The sequence below is a fragment of the Catharus ustulatus genome, chromosome 2 (genome assembly GCF_009819885.2).
Source record: "Catharus ustulatus isolate bCatUst1 chromosome 2, bCatUst1.pri.v2, whole genome shotgun sequence".
Lineage (NCBI taxonomy): Eukaryota > Metazoa > Chordata > Aves > Passeriformes > Turdidae > Catharus > Catharus ustulatus.
This window is the reverse complement of record NC_046222.1, coordinates 117,905,706-117,918,307: the sequence shown is the minus strand read 5'-3', so window position 1 is coordinate 117,918,307 and position 12,602 is coordinate 117,905,706. Positions and strand designations below refer to the sequence as shown.

The 12,602-nt window shown below is 42.4% G+C and overlaps 1 protein-coding gene across 1 annotated transcript in view; it reads right to left on the bottom strand.

Moving 5' to 3' along the window:
* The window catches only part of LOC116992749 (amine oxidase [flavin-containing] A-like), a 34,857-nt gene that overhangs the window by 13,834 nt on the left and 8,421 nt on the right, over window positions 1-12,602 (bottom strand). The window contains exons 2-5 of the mRNA XM_033052684.1: window positions 10,364-10,458; window positions 8,948-9,085; window positions 1,946-2,050; window positions 648-739 (exon numbers count right to left, since the gene is read on the bottom strand). Of these exons, the coding sequence (XP_032908575.1) occupies window positions 648-739; window positions 1,946-2,050; window positions 8,948-9,085; window positions 10,364-10,458 (430 nt within the window). The remainder of the gene's footprint in view (window positions 1-647; window positions 740-1,945; window positions 2,051-8,947; window positions 9,086-10,363; window positions 10,459-12,602) is intronic.

Below are 12,602 nucleotides of genomic sequence, written 5' to 3'. Positions count from 1 at the left end.
CAAGAGAAAGGAAAGAAAGAGAATTTCCAGTTGTCATCACCTCAGTGTATTGAACATTTTTCATTTTTTTACTTTACAGTGCAGTCCCCCACAGAAAACACACAGGTCATTTTATAGATGATGTAACACCTTGAGCCTTCTTCCTACCAACTATTGCTGATGTTCTGTTGGATCTGTTATCACAAACAAGGAGGACCTGTGGGATGATGCAAAGGTGAAGGGCAGCCTTGGCTGCAGTGGCCATGAGACTGTGGACTTTAAGATCCTGAGAGGAGAAGGGCAAACAGCAGATTTGCAGCCCTGGAATTCGGAAGGGCAGACTTCATCCTCCTCGAGGGCCTGAATGTCAGTGTCTCATAGGAAACCATACTGTAAGGCAAAGAGCCACAGGAGAGCTGGCTGGAGCTCAATGATCCAACGGTTTGAAGTGAAAGGAAGGTGTGGGAAGAGCCCACACCACCACTGCTGTGTGCAGGCACCTGCTGAAGCAAACCCCAGGCTCCCCCAGCACCTTTGATGCCACCTGCCAGCCAAGCAAAGCCCATCTCAAACACCTCCTGATCTGTACTCAGCTCTACCACAGAACCTGCCAAAAAGCCACTATCATTCCACAGCTGGCATTTCAAAGCAGGTCAAGATTTACATACTTGGTCCAGCAAATCTTATTTATCAGCTCCTTCATGGACATTTTGTCCCATTCTTCAGCATGTGGGGCATCCCATGGTGCATCAACAGGAATCTGGAGACAGAGGTGAAATATCCAAGAAATGATTCAGTACTCCACCATTGCCTGGTCATAGCTAGTTAGTAGCACAGACTTAATTAATTGGCCAGGAGTTTCTTTTGTTCCCTGTACATGGATATAAATTTGGAGCAATTTCACTAAATGGAATAGTTTCCATTCCCACCTTTGGGAATGAATTGTACCATAACCACCAAATCTGTCTTTGTCTGACCAGTGAGCCATATCCTTGTGTTGGGACTCATCTGGCTTTTAGTTGTCCAGAAGTTATTCCAGTTTTGGTGTCTTCTAGAAGTTAAGGGGAAAATTCTTTTTCCAGTCAGTTCCAAGATGAGTATCCAAAGCCCTTATGTCTCTCTGCTAACTGCAGAGTAAGAAAAAATGTCTGGATACTTCTGAAATATTTTAGGCGGTTAAATTTGTAGTAATAATTCTTTGCATGTAAGTAACATGATGTGGAAGATACTACCATATCCCTAAACCTTTGAAAAATGTACTATTGAAAAAAAAAAAAAGTGTTTTATAATACATAAATTTGATTCTGCAAAACCACATAAAACCAATGGAATTTGCAGCAGTACAGTGATTTATGCTTGAAGATTCTGGTAAGGTAAAGCCCTTGGTTTGTTCCTGGATTATATGAAAACTGATGAATATTTGAAAGAGAGTATAATGCTCCAGGGGCTGCAGTTGTACTGCTTATATTTTGAACTTTTAAAATAAAGTTACTGTGAAATCAAACTGAAGCCCAGCTTAGCCAACTACAACAACAAAAAAAATCATCTTTACTCAAAATGCTGTCATAAGGGAAGGGGAAAAAGCCCCTTCTAATCTCCCAGCTCATGCAATACTTTTTCCTGTCATGACAAAATACTTCACTGACCTCAAGCTCATTTTTTTCCTATATCTTAGACATCTCCAGATCTTTTTGTCTCCTCTCATAGAACAGTTTGGGTTGGAAGGGGCCTTTAAAAGTCATCTAGTCCAACCCCCTCTCAGTGAGGATGACCTATTATTTCTGACAGTTCCTGGGCAATAGAGAAATCTTTCAGATGGATGCTTCCTTTCTGTTTTGTTTTGTTGTTGAGGGGTTTTTTTAATATTAAAGAAGCAATAAAAAACCCTGCCAGAAACAAAAAAACAGACCCAATTTATTCACAGTGACATGAGCATGGCAGGAACCACTGAATTTTCACAGCCTACCTCTTTTCCCATCTTGTCCATGGTTCTCCAGAAATTATTGTAATCCAGATAAATCAAGGGATTCCATGTTGAAGGGCAAATTCCTGTGAAATTTCGTGACTTTCCCTGAAATGCACATAAGAACACAAACAACTGAAATACAACAGAGCAGATCTTCATTACTCAAGAACACAAAATTCTCAGCCATCACATGTTTGGCCTTTTGTCCCAAAAGACCTGGCTGGGTTTTTGGTTTTTTCTTTTTTTTCCCCTGCAAATGCATGCAAGCAGTGGAATGCATGTTGCTAAGTAAGATGAATAAAAACAGCTGGACTGGCATTAAAAAGGACAATAACACCTTTTTATATTTACTATTCAGAAGGGGAGGGGTATATTTGTTCTTAGTAGGTTGTCAAATTCTGGGCTAAGGATACTCAAGCCATGGCCAAAGAAGTAATACTCCTTGTTCCTAAGATTCCTTCATTATTACATTTCAACGAATCTGTTTGCCTACTGCTGAAACGTGCATCCTGAAAACTGTGTGGGTCTAAAACTGAATGCATTTAAAACAATTTCAGCACCTTTATGATACATTTCATTTTAAAAGCAAACATTCCATTTTTCCATGGAAGAAACCTAGCCTATGAAAAAAATCTGAAGAGGAGTTTTTGGCTGCAGGAAGAAAAATATTATACAATATTTTTATTGCAAAAATGGTGTCAGTACTTAAAATGTGTATGACACAGAGCTGCAGCAGTGGCTGAAACTGTTATTATCTGAAACTGACTGTTTCAGATAATCCTGTGATATAATGATAAGAGAAACAATCTAACAGCAGCTGCTTCTTTGTGATAACTTTAATCTGAAAGAGGAGGGGATGAGCAGGTAACATTTTCTCTTATTAAATTGCTTTGAACCTTTTCCCATGGATGTCAGTGGTGGATTTCTCATCAGACCTCTCTGTTGTCTGCCCTTCCACACGTGTCAGGAGTTTGTGTGAGGATGCAGGGAACACTGACAGCTAGGAGCTGTGGTGCTAAAGCAGTTTGCAACCTGCTTCTGCCCATCACACCTGGCAGGTGGGAGTCACAGTCCAGGAGAGGCTGCAGTGCTTCAAGTGCAGGAAATGAGGACCCAGGGACAGAGGACACGAAGCAGGAGCCAAACATACCTTCCTCACACTTGGTGAGAGGGAATTTATTGATGCTCCCCACTGACAGGTGTGTATTTGTGTGCAAACACATATGGGTTTCTGATATTCTGCAGAACATCTTTCTCTGCAAAGATCATAACAAAGATAAAGGGTGCAAGACAAAACTCAGAGACCATAGTGAGCTTTCAGACTTGGCAAAAGCAGGAAAATACTGAAATTCCTGCACTTTGGTGAACATTTGCCAGCCCCAGGCCAGGTACAGCAGGGGAGGCAAATGTATGTGGGTAAGGGACCACAGCAAGACTTGGCTGACACCGCCTGGTCCTGTCTCCTCAGAGCAGGGCTCCAGCAGTGCCCCAGCTCTGGAGCCCATCAGGTCACTCTGTGCTGCTCCTCCTCACCATCTGCAGTGAGGGCAGCAGCAAAGCCACTCTCCTGTTCCATCCAGACTCAACAATTTCTGTTCTGGGCCAAGCAGAGCACCAGGGTGTGATTTCAGCACTTAGTTTAATGTTTTAGGGTTGTTTTTTTAATTTCCACCAAATGTTGTGCTGTCAAGTCACTAGGGGGTGGCTGGTTACCTCTGGATTTCAATCTCAATCTTGTGTACCACACACTTTTTTCTCCCTTTTATCCTTATTTTTTTTTCCAGACTTACACTGAAGGAAGGTGGCAGGAGGGATGCTGCTCCAGCCTTCTCCAGGTGCACACGTGCATGCAAAACATTTCTGCCATGGTAAGAGCAGAGTAAATGCCCTGTGAACACCCAGCAGGGAACCCTTCAAATGACACAGGCCCTTCCTTTTCTTTGAGGACAATTTCTCACTGCCAGGCTGCAGCACTGTGTTCAGCCACAGAACAGAGGGCCAAACACTGCATGCAAAAACACATATTGCATCCTACAGCTTTGCTGTATCAAACTAGGAAATACTGATACCAAGCAGTAACATACTACTAATCTTTTTATTCTTATTGCACAACATTTTGTTTTGCTAAAAGATCATAAAACACTGTTTCTCAAAAGTCATTTATGGCTAGTCTTTTCATTCTGGTTGGGAACACAGTTGCCATGCACATTCCTTCCTTGGCATGCTTTAACACCAATAATTCCACCCTTGAGCAGAGATGAGGTGCAATGCTGTCAGGCCACCCAAATCAGGATAAAGAGAAGTTATTAGTGCCCTTCTGTCCTGTTGATACTGTAGGGGGGCAAAGGGAAAAGATAAGCCTGGGTCCAATCAGCAGCAAGAAGTTCCTGGTTTTTCACTGTTCAGTGAAAATCTCCTTTCAAAAGTCTTTCTGATAAGTGACTGTGCTTGTACAGAGTGATGTAACTTGCCAACAGCTCTCCTATCCTTAGCTTGCTGGGCTTAAAACACCTTTGGTCAATGGCATAGTCCAGGGAGATCAGTGGGAATATTTTTTATCCTGAGGACTACAAAATGCCAACTGACAATTAAAAAAAATCTAAACTTGTGTTACTTCTTGCTCTCTTCTGCATGCAAAAACCCACAAATTCAGTAAGACTGGAGTCCAATGGCAGGAACAGCTGGGAAAATACAACAGTGCTAACAGATCTGGAAGGGGCTAAGACTGAACTCAGAGAGGCTGAAATAGTTCACAGAGTGACCCTTGTGTGGCAGGGCTGGACCCATCTGAGATGGGATCAGAGGAAAGCCAACTCTAGCAAATTCCAGGAAAGAAATTCCCAATTCCCATCAGGCAGCACGAGCCCAACAGCCTTAGACACATCAGTTCTCCAACTTTCTTCTGGCACAAGTATCTCCACACCAGGGAGTAAATCTAGCCTGAGTGAGCTGGGGCTGGTAAGTTATTAATTTGGTTTTAATATTGTCTCCCTTCTAGGCAGAAGAGCTCTGGCTGCAAGTTTCACAGAGGAGCTCACTGCAAACAGGGAAGGTCTTGCAATATTCCATTTTTAAACAAGTTTATAATGTTCTGGATGTATTATTTTCAGAACTACTGCTTTCTTAACTGAAGGTCAAATAACCTACTGGCTTAGTTCCCATGCTAACACGTGGCTGCCTGACTGACCCACAGAGTTTATCTAACTCTTTTTTTTCATTTCCTGGTGTGTCAAGTGGTTTCCTGTAGACCTCACATCTGAGTCCTGCTGCCTGCTTGGATTAGTTACCCCACACCAATCCAAAGAAAACAAGATCCTCAAGCACCATCCCTCAGTGGTTAGAAAGAGGGCAGTGAGAGATGAGCTCTGCAAGGTCCCTTCCCTGCCCAGGGTTATGCTGGGGCTTGTAGCCACAACCACAGGAATTAACCCCAAGTTTCAAATTGTGCCAGAGGAGCAGATAATTTTGCCAGACTTGAGAAAAGCAAGTCTGTCTCCTGCCTGCTGTGCCAGGGATACATCAGCAAGCACAGGAGGAGCATCCCCCTGCCCCAGAGCAGAGGCTGTTACTGCCTGGGGCTGTGCACAGCACAGAGCAGCAGCTCCCTGTGGGGTGATCCCTCAGGTGAGAATCCTCCCCTGGTCCCCACCTCCAGCAGGTCTAGCCCTGGGAGCAGTGCTGTGCCTGGGACTGTCTGATCCCTGTGTCTCAACAGCAAGTTTGTGGTGATGTGCAGAGTCTTAGTCACAGACCCACCTGCTGCACCCTGAGTTCTTAATCTAAAGGCAGGAGGAAGGAAAGGAAGGACTAGATGGCTAATCTGAAGCACTGCATAGAAATCCTCTATTTTTATCAAGTGTTCCCTCCCCCTGAAAATCATAATTACTACTAAGTAATATTATACACCCTGGAGCTGAGTGCTGCTGCCAGATATTGGAGGAGTTCTATGAGAAGGTTGATACCACACCAAAGCCCAGTGCCTTTACTTTCTAGGGTCTTCTACTAAAAAGGTGAAAACAGCACAGACCTTCAAGGACTCTCTTAAAACAAAAAGCTGTCTGCCAGCTCAGGGAAGAGAAAACTCCAGCACATCCGCCCTTTCTCAGTCCAAAAGCATTCCTGCTGAATTATGGGACAGTAGTGACAGAGAAATTTAGCTGGAAAGAGGGCTCATGACAAACACCGAAGTTTTAAGCTACAGATTTACAAGGACAGGATACCAAAAAAATTTCTGATTGACATTACAAGAGTCCATATTACCCTGCTAAGTGACGGGAAAGAAAGAACAAATAAAAAAAACATAAACAACAGTTACATATTTGGATTTTCAAAGAAACTGCAACTACAAAGGAAACCTGAAGCAACTTGGTTATTAAAGCTTGCAGTACATGGAATTTTTCCACACACATATGGGAAAAATTTCTGTCAGAGAAAAGAAACTCATTAAATCCCTCTGGGGATTTTCACTTTCTCTTGGCTGCTTCCACTGCTTGGATAAACCATTTTCCCACTTTCTCCCAACTCAATCAAAGCAGTATCCTGGAAATCTTCAGACAAAGCTAAGCTGAACCAATTGTTATGGTAAAGAAAAGACCAAAAATCTCTTGATCCAAAGGTGCTGGAGATTGCATACAGATGACACAAACACATCTAAAGCTGTGCTTTGTCATTGCTCAAAACATTTCCTCCCCTCTGACAAAACCAAACAACAGTGCAGACTTTGGAGAAAGCTCTTGGGAGGAGATCTTCCTGTCTGGCCCTGGCTACACACTCCTGGACAGCCACCAGCTGACAGAAACAACAACTGAGACACAAGGGCTGAAGATTTCTTCAAACCTTTCAAACCTGAAAGGCAGCAGGTGGCCCATGGCTGATGGTATATTAGCCCAAGAAGCTGAAAACATCCATGTTTCAGATTCATATTTAATTTCTGGTGGATATGATCCTCTAATATCAAATAATCTCTTTGCTAACACTTTCTGCCATCGAGGAAATACCACAGGTGTTTGTGTTCCTGGAGCACCTTTAATGAATATGAGGGGTGCATCTACAGCTGGGAGAGCACAAACCCCTACCTGCACTTCACCATCCAGCCTGGTAAAAGTGTGCAGCAGGCAGGTAAAAGAGCCCTGGGCAGTGACCAGCCCAGCCAGCAGCCAGGATTGCACAGATGGAGCTTAATAAGCTTCTTCTAGAAGTGGGAGATGAGAGAGGGTTCAATAAGACATCCCTAAATCAAAGGGCATGGTGACTGCACAATGTCTCAAGGAAAAAGAAAAGAGAAAAAGTTGTGGAAAACCTTAGGAAAAGAAAATGGAAGAAAAGGGTTACAATTCATAGGGAAGAGAATATGGGAGAAATTAGACCTACAGGAAGGAAAGCATCATTATTATTCCTACAGTGCTTAAATCTGGGAGACCTTAAAGTCCCTTTGCTGTCACCCTGGTCCAACAACTACAGCTCCCTTGGGACCCTGATTAGCTCAGCAGGACCACAATGGCAAATCCAGAATTGATCCACAACAAATGATATCCAGCTGAATAGCTCATAATGCTGTCTCTTGCTTAGAAATACTCTTTCACTTCAAAGAAAACGTACAAAATTACATGGTCATTAGCAGGGACGTGCATAATGCAATGTGGGACAATAAAAAGCTGCAGCTTTGGTGTCAAAATGGATTAAGGGCTCAAAGTAATGTAACCCATTAGAGCCTTTTATTTAACATAAAGAAGATAAGTGCCTTTCAGGATGCTGAGAGATTCATGCCTGAGCTTAAATTAGAGTGGGACAAACATTCTGCTGGTACAAACCAGCCCATTCCTCTTGCTGTAGAATTACATCAATTTTGTATGAGGGGGTGACAAATAACTTTTTTAGTATTATGGAGTGGCTGTGCAATTATTTAGGATGTGCCTGTTTTATGAGTATGGCATCAATCTGCCCAATAAGGAGTGCTTGCAGAACCAGATGGTAAAACTTTGCAGCGTGAACACGTTACTCTAATTCTTAGGAAAAAAGGGGGAAGGCAATAGAAATGAAACCAGTTAAGGATCCATCACATAGGATGGCTTGTCTATATCAAGTATGTCAACTGTGACTCATACACCCTTCAAATCTGGTTCTGCCTGAGTCTGTTTAGTACCCAAACTAAAGAACGTTTTTTAAAAAATTAAAAGCGATGGTCTTTGCAAATTAAAATAATACTTTGAGTTATGGATACAGACAGTCATATCTCACACCTATGAATCTTAGACCTCCCTTTGTCCTTCTCCCTGCTGCTCTCACCCTGCACTGGTTTTGGCCTGGGTAGGACCCGTGCAAAAAAAAATCACTGGGTTAAAGATCTGGCACAAGGGCTGGAAATCTGCTCTGAGGACAGGTTTCATTTCTGTCCACTTCAGCCACACCAGGACTTGCTCAAGAGCGGCCACCTGGACTCCTGCTGCTTCACAGCTCAGAGGTGAAACTTTTGGTGACTCTTGGGAAGGGCTTGTGTGTCACCATTAGTTAGAGAGGGAACCTCAGAGTCTCAGATTGGATGATTAACTTCCAAACATCCTTTGTGAGATGAATCCCACTCTGTGGGACTGGGGGAGATCTCATGTGAATCCAGTCGTGGGCAAAATTGGCTAGTTCCATAATATTGTTGTCCAGTATCATCATTCAATACTATCCATCAATACTGTTATTTTTTAAATTTAAAATTGGCTTTTATTTCAGAACAAGTATTTCTGGAATTTCAGGCAAGACTTCTTTGGAGGGTATGTTCAAAGACAATGTTCAAATGCATCCCAGATTTTTTAGCTGCTGTCAGCTGCATTTTATGAACACTTTTAAAAAGAAAACACTCCCAGTAAGTTAAAACAGAATAACAACACTTCAAGTAGGTGCTTTCTGGATTCCTAAGGGTAAGTTTCAAATGAAACCCCTTTGATGCCTGTCAGGAATTTCCAAGTTTCAGTGCTACCTTTGGGTAGCTCAGCATGGAAATGCAATACTTACCCCTTTATGATGGAACATGTGGCCCTCCACATACACTTTGTAGGTCTCCACCCCCAGCTCTTTCGCCAGTCGGAGAATCCGGTTCTGGGTAGGTCCCACATATGATCCACCAACATCTACATAATTCACTTTATCATTCTGTGAAAAAGGACACAGGGATCAGAAGCTGTGCAGGAAGCTCCTCACCACAAACATCTAGAAACTGAAAGAATTATTCCATAGTGAATGTGTGTGGAGTGTATGTGGATGATATTCAGGAGGAATTTGTTCATGGAAAAGGTTGTCAAGCATCAAAATGGGCTGCACAGGGAGGCACCACCCCTTGAGATGCTCAAGAAATTCACCTTACTTTTCTTGTCATTGCAAAACATTTCTGCAGTTGAAACCATCTCCAGCATCAAGGCCTGTTTCCTCTCTCTAGATACCTGCTCAGACTTAATGCTGCAGGTGCTGAGCACTGCACTGCAGTTTTCCAGATGAATCTCCTTTCCAGCACTGCACACCTTGACTCCAGCCTGCTGCTGTCTGGGCAGGGACCCCCAGCCATGCCTGCCATGAAAGGTGCTCAATGCACCCCTCAGACAGGCACCCACTCACTTGGGAAGTGGGAAGAAAGCAGAAGGTTTCAGGGATGCACACTATTACAGCAGGCTGATCTCCCAAGACAGTAACTCTTTTTAACACTGTTTACAGTGAGTATTTTAAGCCTGGCATTCTCAGTGTCACAGAAGGATGGTGTTTATGCTCCATGTTTCACACACAATGATTTCTGCTGGAACACCACTGTTTATCTCTGGTTCCCCAGAAATGGCACCTGACATAATTTACACTTCCCTCAATTCCAGGGTGGGAAGCAGAGGTAATGTCTGTATTACATTACCCTGCACCACAAGTGACTCTTCATTTCTTTCACTTTTTTCCTAATGGCAATTGAGATGCAGTTCATTTCTGGAAGCAGGGCTGTTATTTCAGATAATTCTGAGACATTTTAAAACATATGTCTGAGCCATAATGATGTCTGGTCCTACTCAGGCTGCTTCTCACAGGGCTCTAAATCATCATGCCTGTTACAGTATGCAAAGGGAGATGGGAAAAAGAGGAGAAATGCTCTGACACTCATGGTCCCAGATGATGGTTTTCAACACATCATTGACAATATTCATTTTTCCCTCATCTACTAAGCCAGTCACTGCACCTTATAAGGTTGTCAGGTTGGCCAAGCAGGAATTCTTCTTGGTGAACACATGCTGACTGATGACTTTTGGATTAGTTGCTCTGTCCTTTCTGAGGGATTGAGCGGAAGCTGCAGCTCCCTGGATCAAAATAATTGTAGACCCCTGGGTCAAAATAATAGAGTGACATCTGTCATATCATAGACCAGCACAAGTGAGAGTCCACATGGCATGAAGCACTTACCCTGATAGTGAATGTCCTTCCTCCAACCCTGTCCCGGGCCTCAAGGACCACCACGCTGACCCCAGCCTCAGACAGCAATTTGGCTGCTGACAAACCTATCAGAAAAAGAGAAAGTGCATTAAAGCAAGTGGCAGCAATCAGCCACATGAATGGCCAAAAACTGAACCAAAGCTTCGAGGTCAGAGATCCCAACAGGCTGTTCTCAAAACCCCCTGGGAGAAGGCAGGAACTTTGCATGGTATCTCACCACAGAAATCATGTGGCTGCTGCTTAGCTGCATGTTATAACTACTCACAGCATTCACTGAAGTTTCCTCTTTGGGTTGGCATTTTGGCCTTTTAAAAGCAGCAACACTTCTATTATTGAGGGACAGACACACATCTTACTCTTCATTTGTGCAGCCTATGGAAAGGCAGCACCCAGCTTGGGGGACTTGCAGGGCTGCAGTGACATCAATAATGCTCCTCTGCCACATCAGCTCTGCTCCTCTGCTGCCCTTATCCTCATCCACATGAGGAAGGAAATCTGCCTCACTGTCAGGATTCATTTCCAGCAAGGGAGTTTGACCACGGCAATCAAACAGGCTGCATGTAGATACTTTATAAAAGGAATTATGGTCTCAGCAAAAATCATCTAATTATGGGACTTTGTGATGGAGCCACTAGAGACAACTGAAAATTCAATAGGACAGGAGCCCTCTTTGCTTCTGACAGATGCAAGCTGAAATTGTAGAAAGCAATCATGAGTTGGTGAAATCAGATTATCCCACTGCCCTGCAGGCCAATTTGGCACTGAAGCATTGTTTCTTTGGAGTTGTTTCCCCTCCTTAAGTACACGAAAGGCAGCCCTATTGATCAGAACTTCCAAGATACCCTGCAGGCAGGAGTAACAATATTACCTTCATGTTTATTACACTGCCATGAAATGGGATTAAAATCAACTGTTTGTGAGCCCACAAAGAATGCATGTCTGAAAAGACCAAGGGAGAGGAATCATTCTGGGAAGAGTTAAATGTACTCCTTCATGCAGAATTAACCATAAACTTCTATGCACAGAATCTTTTAATGGGAAAGTGGAACACCATTGACTGGAAACCAGAACTGAGGAAGTTCAAACATCTTACATAGGCAGAAATTATAGATAGAATTTTCATACTCGTCTAAAAGTAACTTCACACCCAGGCACCATATTGTACAGATTGCTGCTGGAGCAGAAGTATACTTAACTTTTCCATCTATCTAATATTCTAATTTTTTAAATTGCAAGCCATTTTTCAGTGGAGTGGGTATCTTATAAATTGATCTAATTTATTTCAGTGATAATTTTTTTCCTTCATGAAATCTAGAAACAATTTTTCTAGCTAATTCTTTAATCTATTGGGTGATGGTTTCTCTTCCTCCCCAACATAAATGTGGAAGACACAAATCTATGATGTTGAAAACACAAACTTCAATATTTTCTTTTAAATACATGATTTTTTATATGCAGAAAAATGAGATTTCAAAATATACAGTGGGTTTTGTCACAAAATAGTGGATATCCTATATGTGTAAAATAATAGACTGAATTCTCTATTCTGTGTAAATTCACTGGGCACTCAGATATAACTCTTTTGAAAGAAAGTTTACTGTAGATATACATGCCTTGAAAAAATTGAACACGAAGCCTAAAAAAGTCTGACCTAGGTATAAAAAAAAAATTAAATGCAAATCTTTGGTGTCTAAGACCATAATTTCATGTTGAATACAGCAGCTCTATTCCTGCCACAGTTGTTTAGGAAGAATAATGATTACTCTGGACTGAATTGAACTTAAGCTTACTACTGGATTATAGCTTAATTATGGGATATATCCAAATAAAGAAGGGCTGCTAAGGGATGAAGAACTTGTAATGTGACTGAGGTTCTCTAACCTGTTTGCCTGTTAAACTGTACTTGCACTCCAGACTTACAGGTGGTTAAGTTTCATTATTGTTAATCCAAGGGTCATCTGAGAAGCTGGTCCAAAAGAAGAAAAAGGCTTTGAAGTTTCATAGACTGGGAAACAGCAATAAATAAATTGAGACAGCTGTGGTCTCCTGGGAACTGGGAGAGGGCATGACTCACAAGTAAAAACAATACAAAGTAAGTTTATTTAAGATTAGCACTACACATTCATTTGCTCATAGCATGGAAAGTATTTTCTTTCAAGACAGAGGACTGGGAACAACACCTGCACACAGCACCTCTATCTCTATCTCT